General features: G+C 39.6%; 1 protein-coding gene across 1 annotated transcript; it reads right to left on the bottom strand.

The window, feature by feature from the left end:
- Positions 1-4,013: 4,013 nt before the first annotated feature.
- Positions 4,014-21,771, bottom strand: CMC2 (C-X9-C motif containing 2). Its single transcript, XM_037037909.1, has 4 exons — positions 21,645-21,771; positions 14,152-14,264; positions 9,367-9,438; positions 4,014-4,392 (listed from the first exon to the last, which is right to left on the bottom strand). The coding sequence occupies exons 2-4, from the start codon at positions 14,230-14,232 to the stop codon at positions 4,306-4,308; spliced, it is 240 nt and encodes a 79-aa protein (XP_036893804.1). The 5' UTR covers positions 14,233-14,264; positions 21,645-21,771; the 3' UTR covers positions 4,014-4,305.
- Between the last annotated feature and the right edge of the window lie 129 nt (positions 21,772-21,900).

Raw genomic sequence — 21,900 nt, 5'->3', positions numbered from 1 at the left:
TTAGCCATAACTGTTCTTCACCCAGCAGCCAGAGAGATCTTTAGAAAACCCAATTCCTTGCTGTGGCTCCCAAGGCCCCTGCCTACGTTCTCCACTCATCTCATTCCACTCTCTCCCTTGCTCCCAATGTTCCAGCTCCACAGTGTTTTCTTTCCCAAACTCCCCCGCCCCACCCCCGAAGGGAGCTAAAGAGGCAGAGGAGCCTTGTATTGCCAGCGCCTTGAGTGTGCACCTTACTGCACAAGAATGAGAACACCTGGAATATTCAGAGTAAGACCTTGAAAGCAGTGTGCAGTATTCCCCTGGCAGCTCTGTGAGGGCTGTCTCATGGAAGCTGGACAGGAGCAAGGAGAGAAGTTCTGAGCAGGACTCTGTGACCCTCGATTTAGCCTCAGTACTCAAGGGATATGATATACTCCTACCAGTAAAGGTGGCACCCTCCAGCAATACGAGAGGTGAAGCTAGGAAGCAGGTATCAAAATGGGATGGAAATTTAAAGGGAAAATAACACAAACAACAACAAAGACCCAGGACAAACTGCCTTTATAGTTGCAGCATCTTTTATTGCACAACAGTTACCTCCTACTGATTGTTTAGTGCTTGGGCCTGAGTACTAAGGATTCCATGGTAAACAAAACAGTAAATGAGTCCAACCAACCTATTTTAAAGCTACGAGTTGAAACCCGGACTGAAAACTCTGTCAGAAGTCACGTAACTAGGTAACAACTTATAGACAGCCACACCCATTTTTGCAGGTCCCAACAGTTCTCGAGATGGCTATTAAGGTAATGTGGTTATATATAAAGGGGGTAGAAGGCGTCTGAGCTCTTGAACTCTGCGGCCAGGGCACAAAGCCAACCACCCATAATGGCACAGGCAGGTCTCATGTCCTTCCCAACCCTCCTGTCATATGGTTATCTGCTGTTCTACAAGTGACATGCCCCCAGAGACTCGCTGAACCCCAGCAGTCCTCAACTACAGCTGCTCTGTCAGAAGTCACAGCAGCATTGCTTTAGTGTACATCTGACACTACAGGTGCTTTCAACTAACAAAATGTTAGAGGTAGGGAAGGTGATAGTCAGTGGGCAACCAACTGACTTGGTAACTCTTTGCAGTTCTTTCAACACAGCAGTGGCGTGCCATTGTGGGGCTGCTGTAAGCTGGTACCAGCTCAAAAGAGCCTACTAAGCACACCTCTTTCCAACACCACCTTGAACATCAGCTTGGTAGCTTGAAATTTGCCATGGCAGAAATATTTACAACTCAGAAAATGGCAAATGCTACAAACCAGTGTCTTTGTTTGAGAGAGCCAGTCATTAAACATTTACTGGCATCACTGGTTCCTGGTGACGTTAGTGTATCTGAGGTTTCGGTCCTCAGGGAGCAGAAACAGAACTTTGCTCTTAATTCTTTGTAGAAGAAACACCATTACATCCTGCACAAATAGGCATTCACTGCTCTCTGAAAAGAATACTTTGTATGTCCTGCAGTGCTTCAAGTTTTCAGTTTCTGATGTTTTTAGAAAAAGAAATCACCACTGTCACCACAGGCCCTGAATCCCACCCGTTTCTGCATCCTCAAAGATTTCACTCCACAAGTTAATCCCTCTCTTCTATGGCATTCTTTCAGCATACACCCATGCCCAAGTGTCACTCATTTTTCTTTTGATTTTGTAAGACCTCTCCATCCTACGCTGTCCTTCCCTTCAGAGCCACGCCTTCCCAAATGTGCTAATACTCTCCAGCTCCACTTCAGCTCCCACCCACTCCCTACCACACCAAATGGCTCTAAGGTCACAGATGATAGAGGGATCCAACAGCCACCTCAGCCCTTACTCTGATCCAGTGACACTCCTTCCTCTGTAACCACCATTCACTATGGGTTGCCTTCTACCTCTATGCCCGCTCCTTCTCCAAATATGGGGCTGTCTTCTGTCCTGAAGCACTAACATAAATGCCTAGAAGCCCCACGGAACTGTCAGTTACAGATAATTCTGGCAAAATGTGATATTGGGGAATAAAGGATAATTCTTACTCTGTAAAACCTGTAAGTTGTTTGAATGTTCCTAAAAATGTAGTACTCACATAATTTAAAAACTAAGTGACCCCCCCTCCCGGAAAAAAATCCCATCCTGCTCTCCAAAGCTCCCATGGTCCACTATCAACACCAGTCCCAGATCATTAGCTCTGATCTGTGTGCTGTTGTCGCCCAAGTTCCAGCCCAGGCAACTCTAGTAAGCTCTAGATCTGATTACTCAGAAGCCTAAAAGCCATCTGCACCCAGAGCATCCACACCCCTCAGACTCAGCACTTCATACCACACCTCTCCTACACTCCCCCCGCCCCTCCGGGCAGGGCGTCTACAGCAGGCAGGCACAAATCCAATACCTGAGGCCTCCTAGACTTTTCTTAAACCCTACCCCATGTCAGTCCTGCTGATTCTGTGTTCAAATTCCCCTCAAATCCAGCCATTCCTCTTGATCCCCAAGCCACTTAATTCAGGCCATCACTTTTCACGTAATTTAGGGTGTAACCTAATTGGTCCCCCTGAGTGTAATCTCTCTTCTCCTCCAGTTTACATCACAAACTACAACCAGAAAAATCTTACTAAAAACATAAATTGAAACATATCAACCTCCTAAGTCCACTCACTCCACAAATCCCAAATCACCATATTAAAATATGCAACTGGTTACCACAGCATTGAAGAAGTAATTCCAACAAAATTAAAAGACATTTCTGATCTCCCTCCATCAAGAGTTCTCATATTCCAGCCATGCTCAACGACTTGTGCTCCCCAGAATGAATTCCATTTTCACTCCACTTGTCCAACGTCTCCTGTGCTAAGCAGCTTTCTTGGAATGGCTCCTTCTTCCTGAAGGCTGGGCATGGATGTCCTGTTTTCTATGACACCTACCTGATCATGGCACTTACTACACTAATAGTCAACTTGTCGGTTCATGATAAGCTTCTAATGACAAAATGTCTCATTTCCGTACCTGTACTGCCTGACCGGGGGTAGGGGTGGAGGGAGATTGGGGGAACACAACTGAATATTCATAAATCTCCGTCTTGAAAGGGACCTAAGAATTAATTCTGCTTCTTCCTCTAACCCTTCATCAAATGTCTGTTATCCTTTGTAACCACCTTGCTAAGTGAGTATCAAGATCCAGCCTCTTGAATACCTCCTGTGATGGGGAAATCACTTATGAAACACTGAGACCAACAAGGCCTCATCCCAAACATAAACAACAGAACTCACAAGAAGGAGTTCACAGTGCACAGTCTGTCGACACCTTATCTGACAAGATCAAGCTGTGCGGTCACGTGGCTGGAAGTTGCTGACTTTGATTCTCACAGGTCTCAGAAACATCAGGCAAAAAAAATGCTGCTAAAAATGAGTAAGAGAAGAAGAGAGATCCCTGTACCTAGCAAGAGGAGGCATGTGAGCCTAAGGTAATGTCCAGGAGTTAAGCGGCACCCAGGGTGGGCACATCCAACTAAACAGGAACTGAAGTCCACCAACACTTAAACTCTAACTACAAGTAATTTATCAATGTTAGATGTTTATCAATGTTAAACATCTAACCTTTTAAGAATAATAAAGTTGGCCCTGGCTGGTGTAGCTCAGTGGATGGAGCGCAGGCCTGCGAACCAGACAATCATGGTTCGATTCCCAGTCGGGGCACATGCATGGGTTGCAGGCCAGTTTCCGGCAGGGGCCAGTTCCCAGCAGGGGATGCACAAGAAGCAACCATACATTGATGTTTCTCTTCGTCTCTCCTTCCCTTCCCCTCTAAAGATAAATAAATAAAATATTTTTAAAAGAAGAATAATAAAGTTGGAACATTATCATATAGTTAACACAGCTTGGAATTTCCTCAAACTCTTTTTGCCCTAGCTTGCACCTTCAATGTTTAAGCTCCAGAACTGCCACACTGTTCAAAAGGAAAGTCTAATGGGACCATTTTGCCCTAATTTCAGGAGTCTAAGAGAACAGAGAAAACATGATTAAAGTCAATGATTTTATTAAGGGAGAAATAAGTTGCTCGAATGTTAAGCGGCTGTAGGCAAAGGAAAGAAGCATGTTAAAAGTCAGGAGCGTTGGTAAAGGAACCGGAGCACTAAGGGCTCTGCTCTACAAACGGTCTGAGCCCAGGGTTTCCGTATTTCTCCACAGCTTGGCATCTCAGGGGTCACTTGCTAGTCAAAAGATTCTGGAGACCAAATGAAACAGAATTCTTTCGGTTATCTACCAAGAGTCTTTAGGTCTTCATTCAGCCAAGGCATCCAGTGACAATATAACTTATGTTTCAGATTCATCTGGAGAATTCAAAAGTCTTTTTCGCATCGCATTGCCATGCTCCCTGCTCTTGTTCCTCTTGTCCATGTACTGGAAAACAAAAGGAAAGGGGGAGAAAAGAGCAGATTATATCGCCATTTATATCAAGTAAGTTAAATATTTTAAAATATTTGCAAAATAAAAATAATGTTTTTGCTGATAAAACTCTTATTTGTCTCTTATTTCACTAAATCTGAGATTGGAAACTGACCTTTCAGACTATATAGTATAATTTCATTCAATAGAGTATCTACATCCTAACAGATACTCAAGTCGTTACTGAACTAATTTTCTCTCAAAATACAAATTCAGTAGATAAGATGAATGAGTTTTGTCCCTGCTCTCCATAGCTCACAATCTATAGAATTACCCAACCTCTGATTGAACACTTCTAGTTATGAGGAGCTCACTACCTATTTAATTATTGTTCCAGTAATTGTTGCAAATTTTTTTATGTTGAATCAGTAAGGGCTTCCCAGTAAACTTTCCTCCTGCCCTCTATTTCTTCTTGCCTGCTATATTCTTTCAAATATCTGGTTACAGATAACCCACTCATAGTTTCTTTCTCAGGCTGAATATCACTGGTTTCTCCACTGTTCACAGAATAGGGCTTCTGCCTTCTAATATCTATGAAGTGCTGGGAACCGCTCTGCCTGGTTTCAGGAGTTGTAAGTGCCCCCCATGGCTAAGGCTGAGTGAGCAACCTCCCGAATTCGAGCCACTAAGGAGACAAAGCTTGTCTCCTGCCCCCAACAGTTGGTCAGTTATGACCCCTCAGAGGAGGGGCAACCTAAGCCATACACAATCACTTGGGAGGCCATCATGGAAGGACTGGGTGGGGTGGGGTGGGGTGGGGGCTGCAACAAAGAGGGAGTGATAGACCCTCGACCCCCAGCTATTCTAACATAGCCAGAGTCCCCATGTCCTCTGGGAGAAGCACTTCCTGGCTTTAATTCACTTAAGCCTAAAAACCTATCATGGGGAAGGCAGTGCAGGCCTAAGAAAGAATAAGTAAAATCCTGTGAAACCTGCTTTGTTTAGAATGCTCTCATTTAAATGATAAGGATCCAAGCAAGAAGTCTGTTCCTCAAAGTTTTAAGGCTCTTTAGCTATCTGACCCTGACTGAGAATAAGTCCTCATAGTTCTTTGAATGCTATCTATTGTTTAATCCTTACCTGTATTCTTGTGCAAATGAACCCAACAAAAGCCCATTGAGGAAAAGGTTCTTGGCCTTTCTCCTCTGAGAGATCCGCCACCTCTCCTCCCCAAGCAGATTGTGTCGTAGTAGTTTCACTTTCATCCATAGCAGACAGGGGGACTTTGCCGGTAAAGTTGTCCCCACAGTAAAGCACCTTTTATAAAGTGCTTTAATATCAATATCCCTTATCAAAAGTAATACAACCAGAATTAGATACAGTGCTCCAGAAGTAGTAATCTGGCAGATGTGGACTACAATGGGCCTACTAGTTCTTATGACCTAGACACATTACATTTCTATAAATACGAATATTATCACGAGAAACTGGCTCTTAGCAACCACATTCTCCTATTGGTTTGTATAGGAACTTATAGGCAGCTGGACTTCCCAGGGTTTGTTTGGTTTTTTTGTATGTTTATTTTATCATGAATGGTCATCGAATCAGAGTCTCCCCAAATCCTATGTGTTTATAATCAGTTGGATCTAAATGCAGTTTTCACCTTAGAGGTTTTCAATTCAGTATTCTGACCTGGCTAGCAGATTATAAATAACAGGAAATACATACAGAGCCTGGCATTTAGAAAAAGCACTTGTTTAAAGCAGAGAAACTTAACATAACTGTTCTTATAGGTTCATATATACAGGCTTACAATATATATACCAATACACACATATTTTAAAGGTGAGTGTAGAATCCCTGGACAGAGAGGGGAAAAAGGTAAAAGGAAATCCAGGTTGAAAAAAGAGAAAAAAGGAAAAGCAAATCCAAGTGGAAAAAACTGAGTGTATGTGAATAGCTGGACATTAAACTCTTTTAGGAGACAGAGACATGGAAAGAGGCCACAGAAAACAAAAAATTCCTGATAGAAAGCTAACCAGGGACTTGACAGATCCCCTCCCCTACCTCCTGGAACAATGCTGTGGGGATTCCCAACTCTGAGTTACTTCATCTTCTGGACCAGTAACCTCACATACTAAGGAGTTGGGCCAGATAATCTTTAAGAAGTGTTCTGCATCTAAAGTTTTGATTGAATGTTTCTAACGTCTACCAGAATGATAGTTCTCAACCTTTTTTTTCTTCCTCATCAAAGGGCCACTTCAAATTATATATGAAGCAATAGGCTCCTTTAACCAAAATAATTCCTTTTATGTCATACATTAATTTTCCTCTTAAGATTGTTAAGAAAAAGGTGTGTTTCATTGCTTAAAAAAAATAGGGATAAAAGAGCCACTACTCGCCCTCACAGGATAGCGCAGTTGGTTAGAGGGTTATCCTGATACACCAAGGTTTCGGGTTTGATCTCCAGTCAGGGTACACACAAGCAACCAATAATGGCATAAATAAGTGGGACAACAAATCAATGTTTTTCTCTTATCTCTTTCTCTCCCTCTTCCTCTCGCTCTCTAAAAATAAATAGAACACAGATACCTTCCCTGAGAAAAATATTTTATATCTATCTTTAATCACGTTACCCCCAGCAATTAGGCTGTGAGGAGGGTCTGCACAGTAAATCTTCTTAAGACAATACTTTGTAGCAGGCCACTAAAATAAGTCATAATGTAAATTAAAAGACAGTCTATATTAAAACATATATTAAGATTATTTCCAAAGGCAGTCAAAATGCTCCCTGAATAAAAGAAGAAAAAAAAAGGATGAATACAATGTTATTCACACAAAACTCCACTGAAAACACAGATAGAATGGAAGGTCAATTAACCAACAACCAAGAGGGACCAAAACGGATGCTACAAAGAAGTAATACTAGTGATTATATTTCAATAAATAAACAAAAGCAACAACACAGCAGCAAAGAGAGGCTCAGAAGAACTGGCCAGACCCCATTTCTATTTAAAAGCTTCAAGGAACAAAGTACTCAAGGGACACGTCAAGGGAATGGCAGGAAGAGAGCGCTAGAAGCAATGTGGTACACAAGGAAGCATCAAAAGCAGAGAGGAAATAAATGAGGGCAGGTTCAGAGTATTAACGGATGAAAGAACAGAAAAATGTCTATAAATCAGGTCATTTTTAAAAAAATTTTAATTGTTATTCAAGTACAGTTTTCTGCCCTTTACCCCCATTCCAGCCTCCCCCGCCCCAGGCCTCCCTAAATCAGGTCATTAAGCAACATAGAAACTACACAGAGGACTTAAAAAAATAAATCAAGGAGGCCCTGGCTGGTATAGCTCAGTAGACTGAGCATGGGCTGGGAACCAAGGGTCACCTGTTCGATTCCCAGTCAGGGCACATGCCTGGGCTGCCGGCCAGGCCCCCGGTGGGAGCCATGTGAGAAGCAACCACACACTGATGTTTCTCTCCCTCTCTTTCCCTCTCTCTAAAAATAAATAAAATCTTTTAAAAAATTAATTAAGGAAAAAATCTGAAATTTATATGAAAAACCCAGACAAAATAAGAGTATCTACGATATTCTACCAAATATTCACTAATACCTCAGGACTACCTGGGAAGAAAATTTCATATGATCAATCACCAACCAATGGCAAAATCATTAAACTGTAATAAGAGAAAAATCTAAACTTGGGGAAAAAACTACATTACACAACTGAAAGTGAGAAATAAACAGCTATACCCAATAAATAGTAGTCTTTATTTTTCCATAATCTTATTTTTTTAAAGTCTTTAGTTTCCATCTAAATGAGCCTTTACATAGCAAAAAAACAACTCTTCAAAAATCAGTTTAAAACATTTACACATGTACATGTTTGTTCACACGAAGAAAATTATCACCGTTAACTCAGAACTCTGGAAAAGTTCCTCAAACAGTAAAGACACTTTTTTCCAGGAAGGAAAAAAGGCAAAAAAAGCCCAAAGTGGAAAATACAAAAATGAAGAAAGACAGATGCTGGGAAGCTTCAAATATTATATCTAATACTTGTCAATATAAGGTTAATAGGAGGGAAAAGTTCCAAGTACAGAAAAGGAAACAAAATTGGAAGGCAGAGTTTTAGTACAGATTTTTAAATGCTCTGGACATAAAACATCTGATGTACAAAACAAATGGAATTACATTTCTTTTTAAAGATTTGAATGCACTCTGCTTGGTTAGCAGTACCTGTAAAAAGACAACGAATTAGGTATTTTGGCTATTTGCCCAAGTCCAAGTCTTAGCCTAACATTGGGCTGAGCAGCTGGAACGTTTATACATGGTATGTATAAACCATAGATCCCTATGGTTTATACATACCATGATTATAAAGTAATTCAAAATTCTAAAGCTGTAAAGAACCTAAGTCCTCCCTCGCCATGTTATATAAGGAAACCTAGGCCTAGAGAGTTTTAGTTACTGCTACAGCCAACAGCTGATTGATATAGGTCTTTTTTGCTAAAGAGATTCAATTCACCAAACATTTTAATTGAACAAAGACAACTATAGATCAAACTCCTATGAAAGGAATCCTCTTTTCCCATGGCATCTTTTTTTCATCTTTAATTTTATTTTTCAATTACAGTTACACTCAATATTATTTTGTATTAGTGTCAGGCACACTGTAAAGTGGTTAAACAATCACATGCTATACAAAGTCAATTTCCCAAACTTTAAAATTCATCCTGAGGAATCACCGTGATTATAAAAAGAAAGGTGTTTTCATCAGGTGCCTGCCAAACAGCAGAGATGTTCTAAAACTGTCCCCAGAAGAGGCTTTCATTTCTCCCCTAGGGTTAGGGGCACACACACATAAAGTCAATTTTTCTACGCTATACTAACATTTGGGAAAGAAATTTAACAATGGCAGTAATACACAATATTGTTCAAAAATGTTCTGTTCTATTGTTGAACTATTTCCATCCTTTTAACACTTTTCTTACCTCCTTCTTCAAGCATTTTCTCATCTCCCGATCAAGATCATTGCAATGACCAAAAAATTTCAGAATGCTGTGCTAAAAGAAAAAGGTAAAATATTTCATCCCATAACATGCTACAGTACAGAAAATATAAAAACTTATCTAATGTGTCACCTTGTTAATAAGCAAACAGTTAAATCACAAGTATAAAATATCTAAATTAACATGCCCGGCTTCCCTACAAAAAGGGGATAAATGCCCTATAAGTAGAAATAAAAAATAAGAAGTCTTTTCCTTGATAAATGTGAAGCCTATTAACCTGCCAAAACCTCATGACAGAGTGTGAACAATTTTATCGCCTAATACCATCTTTTCTGAGGGCATGTTAAATTCAAAGCGCAATCCATCCTCCATCACGGGGAGTAATGTCAAAGAGCAATGTGGCTATATTAACACAAGAACTTCCTTTGCCAGCAAACACTGTCCAATAGAAGAGCTACTTAATAAATACATGATGCCAAAGCCATTTTCTCATCTGCCCCCGTTCAAAATGTAATCAAAATAAGTGAGAAACACATAACACTATTATTAGGTGGCCTACATGGGCCACATAAATAAGCCACTAATTCACAGTAAAGAAAAATCTATGTCCGAGGTTCAGTCTGCTTTATTTGAAAAGCAAAAATAAAAATCCCCTAGTGGTTTCAAGTCCTATGACGATTATCATTACAATAAGTATGCTCCAAAGCAGGTTTAAGATGAATAAAGTCAAGAACCTGAATTTAGTAGGGCCATATTTACTTAGTGTGTTTGCATGTCACAATTTTTAAGGGTGGACTGGAAAGTGGGGTGATCTGGAATGATGCCACAAATGCTGAACCTGTAATTGTAGTAATAAGCAGGTCTTTTCCTTTTCTTTCTAAATAAGGCTTTTGTGGAAACCAGGCAATACATAATTAGTAAGCTATGTATCATGCTATTTCTTTTCTTCCTGATTGATTTCCACTTTAAATGTACTTTTCTGGTCCACATTGGATAAATGGTCAGAGTTTTCCTGGCAAGCATTTAAAACAGACTAAGAGCTCCTCCTGATTACCTAATGACCTCCTCAAAATAAATATTTCCTGTGTATTTTTCCTAAATTACTTCCTTAAAACAAATAAGCAGACACAATGCAGTTTCGCACGCCTTCTGGTCAAGTAGAAATAACAGAAAGAATTAGACTTTTAGAATGAGAGGCAATATTTTATAGTTTACATTACATTTATTCCTACCATCCCATAAAAATACAGCTTATATTAAAACTTTAAAAAACTGATTTATATTTTCACTTTTGCTTCAACATTAAGCCCAAATAAGTATACCCTTGTGACATTATGTGTAAAACCCAACGCGCTCACTGAAAGTGGTAAAGGACATGCCCAGTTACTGCAATTTCCCTGGACACACGGCATAAACTTCTCGTGCCTGATGTCTATTTCCAGAGAACCAAACTGGCTTACCCACTGATTCAATGAGTGAATCAATTCATTATGTCTGGAAGACAATGTCTCAGGCACTAGGATACAGCAGTGAGCGAGAAAGACCTGGGTATGTCCTCGCCCAGCACACTGTCAAAGGGAGGAGACGAGTAATGACTTGAGTGCTATAAAGCAATGTTTTGTGAGGTGTAGTCCAGGGATATCCAAGAGTTCTCAAGACATCCAAGAGTCCAGGAGATGCGGAAGGTAAAAACTGTTTTCTGAATAACTAATATCTTATTTGTTTTGTTCACTTTCATTCTCTAACAAGGGTACAGTGGAATTTTCCAGAGGTCACATGAGTGTACTGTCATTGCAGATCAAATGGAGAGGCAGCTGTGAGAATCCAACTGTATTAAGTCAGACATTAAAGAGAATTGCAAAAATGTACAAGTAATGTCACTGTTTTTTCTATTTTGGAAAGTAAGAGCTTTTTATAAAAAATAACAACGTTTGAGTTTATTATCATTTTAAATAAATTATTTTTAATTTCTCAGTTTCAATTTCTAAATTCAGTGAATATTGATATATACAGCCCATGTAAACCAAGTTCTCTGTGGTCCTCAATAATTTTTAAGAGTGTAAAGGAATCCTGAGACCAAAAGGTGTGAGAATGTCACGAAGTAGGAAGAATATTATGTATGATATTTTTGGACTAGAGTGACTATCACAAGAGAGGCAAGACCAGGAAAGAAGAAACGACAAATTAAGCTGAATAAAATGTAGGAGATTATAAACGGTCTAGCGAATGGGAAGTGAGGACAGTGAAAAAGGCTCTAAGTGAAGAAAAGGAAAAAGCAAGTGCCAAGGCTGATAAGAGAAACACACTCCAGTGCAACTGCAGAAAAGGAGGAATGGGGGGAAGACCAGACGTGCAGGACAGTGGTGAGGCCCAAGAGGTAAGGAGGCACCAGTCTCCAGCAGGTCTTGCAACATCAAATAGAAAGGAAGATTTTATAGACAAAGGGAGCCATTAAAAGGGAACAATGATTAAACTTACATTTCAGAGGTCACTCTAGGTCAAGGGTGTCAAACTCATTTTCACCAGGGGCCACATCAGCCTCATGGTTGCCTTCAAAGGGCCGAGTTGTAATTTCAACTCCTTAACAGTTAAGGAGTAGTTACATTTATGCAGTCCTAAAATCACTTTGGCCCTTTGAAAGCAATTGTGAAGCTGATGTGACACCCCCCCGCCCACCCCGTGAAAATGAGTTTCACACCCCTGCTCTAGATGCACTACGGAAAGTGAATTAAGACAGAAGAGGACAAAAGAGTCAGGGGACCTAACTCTGAAATTAAGTGGTGTTAAAAGATACACAGATATATAGATATATCTATATATCAGTGCAAGAGACCAGAGAGCTCAGAAATAGACCCACTAACCTATCTATGGAAATTGATTTTTGGCAAAGACACCAAGGTAATTTAGTGGAGAAAGAACAGTCTCTTCAATAAATGATGCTGGAATAATTAGGTATCCATAGGTAAAGAAAGAAACCTTGACTCATACTTCACACCATCCACAAAAATTAAAACTTTAAGTGAATCACAGACCTAAATATAAAAGCTAAAACTATAAAATTTGCAAAAGAAAAAATAAGAAATCTTTGTGACCAGCAAATATATATATAAGACCTTTAAAACATAAAAAATACAAATAAAAGAACTGATAAATTAGAGTTCATCAAATTTTTAATTGCTCTTCAAAAAACATCCTTAAGAAAATGAAAAAAGGCCCTGGCTGGTGTAGCTCAGTGGATTGAGCGCGGGCCTGCGAACCAAACAACTGCAGTTTGATTCCCAGTCAGGGCACATGCCTGGGTTGCAGGCCAGTTCCCAGCAGGCAACGTAAAACCATACACTGATATTTCTCTGCCTCTCTCCTTCCCTTCCCCTCTAAAGATAAATAAATAAAATCTTTTAAAAAGAAATAAATAAATAAAGGAAATGAAATGAAAAAAGGATGTCACAGAAAAGGATGGGAGAAAATATTCCCATTATACTTATCAGACAAAGGACTCGTATGCCCAATGACAAAACTAATTCTGACAACTCAATAGTAAGACAAACAGTTCGATTTTTAAATATTGGCAAAAGACTTTATATGAATGGCCAATAAGCACATAAAAACATACTTAAAATCACTGACCACCAGGATAATACAATTTAAAAACAAATGAGATACTACCGTATACCCGCTGAATGGCTAAAGTTAAAAAAGACTTACAATATCAATTCTTGATTTAAATGGATGGTGAAAAATTGTTTGCCTGAAGTATATTATTCATCTACAACATTCTCTGAACCATAAAAAATATCTGACTTCAGAGGTCAGGGGTTTTACTTATGTTACCTTCAGTCTTAATCATACCGAAAAGGTACAGGGAATAAGAAGCATAATTGTTAGGTACAAAATAGGCAGGAGGATGTCAAGAATAGTATAGGAAATGGAGAAGCCAAAGAACTTAGAAGCATGATCCATGGACATGAACTACAGGGGTGGAGAGGAATGCTGGAGGGAATGGGGGTACCAGGTAGAGGGGCATAAAGGGGTGAAAAAAACAGGACAACTGTAATACTGTAACCAATAAAATATACTTTAAAAATAAATAAATCATACTTATTACTATTAAAATGTGACATATCTACAGTTCATGAATCTCATGAAACTAATGCATCATGCAAAGTTAAAATATAACACAAATGCTCCATATCACTGTCTCATGCATCAGGTATATGAAAAAAGCCAAACATTCAACATCTGTAAAAATATCAGCTCAATTTAATGCACTCCAAAAATGGGCTTTTTGTTATTTTGGTTTTAACCACGGAATTTTACTTCTATTCCACTAAGTAAACCTGTCAAATTAGGTCTATCATAACTTAAATTTATCAATGTCTAATTATAAAAATGTTTCAATTTCCTTTAAACACAGAATGGGAGAGATCAAGAAACAGAAAATCTTAGACTAATTCAATTATGATCAGAAGGGTCAGAGCGGAACATAATTGTTTTAGTGCTCTGTAATCAGGAAAAGTATTATATTTTAAGGTCATGGATTCTAAATATTAAATCATTTCAAAAGATCCCCAACAAACTTTCATCCTTGAATTTTTCATCGTAAAAGTGGTTTCTCCAAAATCACAAGCATCAGCTGCTAATCTTTACTAAAGCTAAGGCATTATCATTCCCTTCTTGATAACATTTAGGAGGTAACATTTAAATTACATCAGTGTGTTATACATTACGTTTCCCTTTTACTTTATGGTAAATTTTCTGAACTCTTACATTTTTGTGACAATCCTTAAGTAAGTTAATCAACACGTTGCATTCTTCAGTGTGCAAGTGTGGAGATAAGTCAGGATGCATCTTTAAGAGGAGCTGGAGCACAGAAGAGCAACCTGTGGATACAAGAGCGTCCTGAATATGTGTGACAATATTTGTTAGTGCAACCTAAACTATTTTCATATTTTCAGTAAGAACCTCCAGTGACCTTTATCAGAATAGAATGTTGACCTTAGGCAAATTATTCAATTTGAGCCTCAGGTTCCTTATCCAGGGATTTAAGAGATTCAGTATTTATCAGGAGTGTTGAGAGAACATGCAGGATCAGAAAAAAGCAGGACTCCTCACAGACCTGATCCTGGAAATGAGTGCTCAGGCAGAAGCAGCTCACCTGTATTAGTGAGCCCCACATTCATCCTGAAACTGATCACAACTCATTTTGTTCAGATGAAGTTCTACTGATTAAGAGAACTGGTTTAGTAATCCTTTAAAAATGTGTATTCCTCTGAGAGTTTTAAAGGGAAAATTAGTCATCTCGCATCAGTGTGAATTAATATAGACTGCTTTCTTCCTAACTTCTGCCTAGGAAAATGGAACTAAACAATGAAAAGAAACAAGATGCAGATGGAAAATAAATTTTTCAAAATTGGCAGATATAGCCATAAAATGTGATTATTTCAATGACAAGAGGCTGAAATCCCTGAAATTGGTTTAATTAGTTCATTCACACAGAAAATTATCAGCTAAGGTCAAAGCAAAAGCATTATTTTGAGGTATGTGCTATAGTTATCTAGCACTAAACACCCCAAATTGGGTTTTATAAACCTATTCTTTTTAACTCAGAAAAAGTACCAAAAGAAAAAACAAAACCCAAACCGAATTAATTGCTATAATCTTTTAAAAGTTCTAAAAAAGAAAACAGGAGAAAATTACAACCTTAGTTTGGGTAGAAAGTTCTTAGACACATAAAAAGTACAATCCATATTAAAAAAAACAACAACGACAACAAAAAACCCTGGCAAAAGCTCATCAAAATTAAAAATTTTCCTGGGTCAAAAAAACACCAATAAGAAAATGGAAAGACAGGCCACACTTTGGTGACGTGTGAATGTAGGTTCATTGACTGATAAACTTACCATTCTGGGGGTGGGGGGAGTTGTTAGAGGGGGACGTTAATAGGGAAGTTGTGAGTGTGTGGGGGCAGAGGGTGCGTGAGATCGCGCCACTTTTTGCTCAATTTGGTTGCAAACCTAAAACTGCTCTAAAAAAATAAAATCTACTACAAGACACAGACTACAAGAAAATATTTGCAAATCATATATGATAAAGGACTTGTACCTATAACAATAAAGGATGCTTACAAACAATCTAATGTTTAAAATGGACCCCCTAAAAATGGACAAAAGATTTGAATAGATATTTCATTGAAGATGATACAGGACTGGTTAATTAAGCACCTGAAAAGACGCTGAACACCATGAGTCCTCAGGGAAATGCAAATTAAAGCCACAATGGGATACTATTCCACATCCACCAGAATGTCCACTATCAAAAAGCCAGACAATGCTAAGCACTGTTTAGACTGTGGAGAAAATGGACTTCATGCATTGCTATGGGGAGTGTAAAACAGCACAGACACTTGGGAAGACAACTGACAGTTTCTTAAGAAGTTAAACACACTTACCATATGACCTGGAAATTGCACTCCTAAGAATCTTCTCAAGAGAAATGAAAACATACAGAAGTAAAATTATAGTTGTGAGCACATGAAACACAGTCTACTCTTTTTTAAAAAAATATTTTATTTATTTTTAGAGAGAGGAGAAGGGAAGGAGAAAGCATGGGAGAGAACATCAATGTGTAGTTGCATCCCATGTCTCCCCGACTGAGGACCCAGCCTGCAACCCAGGCATATGTCCCAACCAGGAACCGAACCAGTGACCCTTTGCTTCACAGGCCTGTGCTCAATCCACTGAGCCACACCAGCCAGGGCCAGTTTACTCTTGTGTTATTTATAAGTATTGTATTATTTTCCATATGAACAACTGTAAACCTACTTTTGCTTCACCCTATAGTGTATCCACACAAAAATATGTCGGTCAATGTTCATAGCCTTATTCATAATAGCCAAGACTGGAAACAATCCAAATGTCCAATAACCATGTAATTGGACAAAAGTGTAGTATATTTATTACTGTTTTCCAGTAATCTGGACAACAGATTACTATTTTTCAATTAAATGAAATTAACTGATATATGTGCCAACATGGATGAACCTCAAAAGCACTAAGCTAAGTGAAAGAAGCTAGATTCAAAACACTACATTGTATGATTCCACTTAGATGCACTGTCTAAAAAAGGCAAATTTGTAGAAAAAAAGCTGATCATTAGCTGCCTAGACCTGACAGTGAGAGTGGACAATTAACTTGCAAATGGACACCATGAAATTTTGGGGGGTGATGAAAATGTTTTAAAATAAGACTGGAGTAATGCTGTGCAATTGTGTAAGTTTACTAAAATCACTGAATTCACTTACATTAGATGTGTTGTCTAAAATGCAAACTATACCTTAACAAAGCTTTTAAAAACAAGTTGAGAAATTCAAACTGCCCATCCACCTTTCACTCCCAATAAAATCATTAAAAACACCTAAATCAATAATTCCAAAGAACCATAATATGCCTACTATTTCAGATTTCAACTTACAAAAAATACCAGTAGATCACTAGTTCATTGAATAACTAATGCACCCACACCCACAAAATATACCACAGCCAAAGACTGAAAATTTGCTCAGGCTGGTGTGGCTCAGTGGATTGAGCTCCAGCCTGAGAAACAAAGGGTCATCAGTTCTGTTCCCAGTGAGGGCATATGCCTGGGTTGAGGGCCAGGTTCCCCGTGTGGGGTGTGCAAGAGGCAACCACACACAGACATTTCTCTCCCTCTCTCTTTCCCTTCCCCCCTCTTTAAAAATAAATCTTTTAAAAAAGAAAAAGAAAATCAGGGTGCTTTGTGCAGCTGAGTATTTGAAATGGAAATTGAAAATACAGCCTACTTCAAGTCATTTTTGCCTACCACTGACTATAAAGTCTTTTTAATGATACAAATTTTTGCCTCAGAAAAATGAGGTCTCATATAGTACAGCAATTTAAGTCATCTAATACTGTACCAATGTATAGTATTAGTTATTTGGTTTCTGCCTCACTTCATCTTTGAAGGAAAATGTACACTGGTTGAGTCACCTAGCAAATGACTTTAAAATTTTATTTTGTAACATATTTGACAAAATATTTTTTGTATATTTCTGTCAACCAGCCCTCAAATTTATGCTTTTACAGTTCAGAAACAAGCTTATGATGTACTGAAATGACTTAATTGGCAAAGTAAACACCTGAGAAGATAAAAATATACATACATGTTGTATATAAGCATAAGTGCATATTATGATATACAAGACTATAAAACAATGATATTGTCTTTAGAACACACTTAAATGAGCGCTGATACCTTTCACTAGCCATCTTTAAAAGCCTATTCTAATAACACTATTACATTCAAAGAAATTATTATGAACTGAATAAAAGCCAAATATATATTCTAATTCTTTATTTTTTAATTTCTTCAAAGCCATAAGAATATTACATTACTAATGTGCAAAATAATTTGCTAAGCACTATGTGCTAGGCACAAGTCTAATAATCCTCCCAATAACTATAGATACATTTTTTTAAGATTTTATTTATTTATCTTTAGAGGGAAATGGAAGGAGAGAGGGAGAGAAATATCAATGTAGGGCTGCCTCTCGTGCGTCCCCTGCTGGGAACTGGCCTGCAACCCAGGCATGTGTCCTGACTGGGAATGGAACCGTGATCCTCTGGTTCGCAGGCCTGTGCTCAATCCACTGACCTATACCAGCCAGGGCCTCCCAATAACTATAGAAAGTAGGTATCTTTTACATTTCAGTTGAATCATAAGAAATTGCCTTTTTGTACATCAAAATAAGCATTATCCACACTTTCATGGCAAAACTAAGCCCAGCCACACAGAAGTGGCAGAGTTACTATATAAGGTAATCTCTCACCACAACAGATTTTTCCCCCATGTTCTTAATAGGAAAAACATACCTTCCCAGTGGTTTGTGAATGAAATTATTTCCCAAAGAGCATCTCACTGGCTACAAGTTCAACAGGCACTAATTCTAGACCTAGTTTCCAAAGAAGTCAATGTAATTTTGATATTATCCTGTATTATTAGAATAGAGTGTCTGTCTATACTCATCCTGATCAACCATGCCCAGAATATTCACAATTTGAATATTCCTGGGAAGAGTACTCAGGAAGTGCTGGCTCTGTCACTAGATTTAAACAAGAAATCATTAATAAAATTGGTAATCTTTGCCAGTGTAGGGAAGCCCCCAACAGAGGAGACAGATAAAAGGAATAACTTGGTTAAGTTGGACAAACCATGAATTTGTAGGGAGAAGATGCGTTGAAGACAAAAATCATGGATTCAGCTATTTGCAAGTTATACCACTTTGTTTACTTGATCTGAGTCCTAAGTCTCTTCTTTCTAAAAATGGAATTAACTCTTAACCTATTACCTCTCTGATATCATGAGGCTTAAAATAACACGAGAGAGTCTCTGAAACAGTGAACAGTGGGTGTGACATGTAAAGTATTATTTGTGTATTAGAAATGCTTTGTCACATAACATAAAGAGCCAACTGAATTTATTCTGAGGTGTTTCTGGGAACAGGGCTGGAAACCAAAGGACAGAAGTTACAGAGGCAGCTGTCATCTTCGTGGACCTGTCCACCAATGAAACAGGCTGCTACGTGAAGCTCTCGCTTATCCGTCCAAATGTGCGCCAGAGACCAGCTACATCAATTAAGGATGCCACAGAGTACGCTGTACCACTGCATTCTTAAGTTTCTTCTCAAATCTAAGCTCACAATTAAATGACTTTAAGCTATTTCCAAAATCAAAACTCATTCATATGATAAACACTTGCTACTGAAAGGAATACAGAAAACAATTTCAAAAGGACAGTGACCAGCCCTGGCTGGTGTGGCTCAGTGGATTGAGCGCAGGCCTGTGAAGCAAAGGGTCACTGATTCAATCCCCAGTCAGGGCAAATGCCTGGGTTGCAGGCCAGGTCCCCAGTGGGAAACACATGAGAGGTAACCACACATTGATGTTTCTCTCCCACTCTTCTTCCCTTCCCCTCTCTCTAAACATAAATAAACTATTTTTTTTAAAGGACAGTGCCAAAATATTGTGAACAGAGGCTGCACTGCTGAAACCAAGGTGAAGGGAATATTCATTTGTGATAAGCCGTCAGGCATGGGTGTTTACAGTGAGAAAGAGAAGGATAAAGTCCGGTATTATTCAGTTAAAAAACAAAAGCTCAGTCCCACTGGCATTTAGAAAACATCAGAAGGGTTTAACTTGTCACAATTACAACACCTCCCTCCCCATGCCGACTCCACCCACTTCCTCAAGTATGCACAAATTGATACCAAAACAGCCAGCTGAAACTCTCAGAAACAAATGTTCAGCTGTGACAATTTGATGTTTTGTAAGTGGCCAACAGGCCCCTAAAGAGCTATTTTAACTTTTACTAGGGAGTTAAGTTGAGAGGGTAGAAGCAGTAGGGTACTCTCACTGACAATATAAAAATTAGTCTTATTTTATTCACTTTTTTACCTTATCCTACCAAGACTCCGAGGTAAAATACCGCTAATGAGTATTCGATGGCAGAAGAGTTCAACCACCAGGTGGCACCATCTCAGAAAATAAATAAACCAAAAGCAAGCAATAAGCAACTTTAGTAAAGGGTGTAAGCAGTTCAGCAGATCTATAATTACATGGGGGGAAACCCATATCTTAATGCCACTTCTGTTTTCTTTAGAAAGAGTTTACTGTTGTGTGGCTGCACCAAAAATAAATTTGCAAATTTGCTACAGTTGCAAATCCTAATGCCAATTTAAAACAAGCAGAAGACATGGCCAGAAAAGTCTCTGAAAACTCTGTTCTCCAGAAAAACCTGAAAGTTAGTAGTTAAAGCTTTCTAAAACAATCTTTTAAAGCCTACATTTCAGAAAGCACTGGAACCAGTAAATCAGTATTTCTCCAACTATCTTAAACTATACATCATATTCAGCAGAGGTAGTAAACATAGCAGATAACAGGTGACCACCAAAACCTACCCACTTCTTACCTTACCACAGCTGCAAAGTGACCAAGTCTAAACAGGTGCTCTTAAGCCACAGGTGTGCCCAAAGCACAGACCATGCCCACCACTACTGAGGGCAACCCATGGGCTTCACGGGGGAGGGCTGTATAGGACTCTAACTTCCATCACAGTTTCTTAAGGAATGGGCCAAGTTGTAGCTTTCCCTGAACACTTACTTCATCAGCATTTTCTAGGCACTTCCAAATCACATGAATTTCAGGGGGGGAAATTAGTCCACACATCTCGAAGAACGCACAAGCTAATGAGAATATTCTTGTAAATACACATAGTAAACGCTCACTGAATGTTGAGTTTAGGATTATCATAGAAATTAAAATTGGTTCAGACCTCAACATAGGGTGTTTTTTTAAGGGTGGAGATGAGGCTCATTTTAAATCAGCTACACAAGTGCAAGAACCTGTATATACAGAAAGGAGATACAAAGGGTGTCACAACAAAAACCTTTGCCAGCGCAAACTTCTTTTATGCATTTAAAAATTTAAATGAAGGTTTCCAAAACTCAGATTTACTTAAAGCACCTATTCGGAAATGACAGGCACGGTAATCTTTAAACCGAATAAAAGGAATATGAACGTCTACACTCCCTGAAAACTGTACCGACAGGGATTTTATGAGATTCTCCCTTCGCAGGACAAACTGGTGGCAACTTTCACTGCAGCTGAGATGCGCCCTAACGGGCTCCTATCTTCTGCCTGCAAATTCTAAACTACATGATCAATAACAATACTCACACAATGTATTGAGCGCTCACCGTGTCAAACACTGGACTAAGGTCTTCGCTTCTCACAATCGATGCCATCGGTTTATACCATTTTACAGGCGAGGCAGCCGAGGCTCAGGGAGCGGAGAAGCCCGCCCAATGTCACAAGGCTCTAGAGTGGCGGGACAGACTGCAGGAGAGCGAAACATCTAGGACAAGGCCTGCCCTCAACTACTAGCAGGTCCTCCGCAAAAGCCTGAGGGTGGAGAGCTCAGGTAGCACCTGTAGCCTCCCGGACAAAATCCCCAGCGCAGAGGCAACTGCCGCCCCGAGGACCCCGCCTTCCCGATACCAACCTCCAAGGGCGACAGAAAGTCCGGACAGGACGCTGCCCTGCGGGGCGCACGAGAGCAGGGGACGAGGGAAGAAACAGGTGAGTGTTCCGCAGGCACGCCGGGCGCCGCGGTCAGGAGGATGCTGCTCTGAACCCCCAGACTCCCCCGATTCGCGGCCACACCAGGAGCGCTGAAGCGGTACTCACCAGCGAAGGCTCCTCACCCCCAAACAGGGTTGCCTGGGCGCCAGGGCCAGGGGACCTCGAAGCAGAGGACGCACTCCACAGCTGACCCGCTAGGCCAGCCCCCGCCGCGAGCGGCCGCAGAGGCGCAAGCGCCACCGGGCCTGGACGGGCCCATTTTACGCGGAGTGGAGGGGGGAGTGGACGAGCTCACAGTGACACGGCAAAGCCTAAAGAGCAAGCTGAACCAACAAGTCAGATGCCACTGGTGAAAATACCC

This window comes from Sturnira hondurensis, unplaced genomic scaffold (genome assembly GCF_014824575.4).
Source record: "Sturnira hondurensis isolate 20B ecotype Veracruz unplaced genomic scaffold, ASM1482457v3 Scaffold0023817, whole genome shotgun sequence".
NCBI lineage: Eukaryota > Metazoa > Chordata > Mammalia > Chiroptera > Phyllostomidae > Sturnira > Sturnira hondurensis.
Note: the sequence above shows the minus strand (reverse complement) of the source record. Positions and strands in the feature narration are given on the sequence as shown.

What these genes read in the sequence shown, in the direction of transcription:
- CMC2 (XM_037037909.1), bottom strand. Translation starts at nt 14,232, where the DNA reads ATGCATCCTGACTTATCTCCACACTTGCACACTGAAGAATGCAACGTG. An exon ending in TTAAGGATTGTCACAAAAAT is followed by an intron (nt 9,439 to 14,151) that starts GTAAGAGTTCAG and finishes TTTTTCTTTTAG; the next exon opens with CACAGCATTCTGAAATTTTT. An exon ending in GAAAATGCTTGAAGAAGGAG is followed by an intron (nt 4,393 to 9,366) that starts GTAAGAAAAGTG and finishes TTTGTTTTCCAG; the next exon opens with TACATGGACAAGAGGAACAA.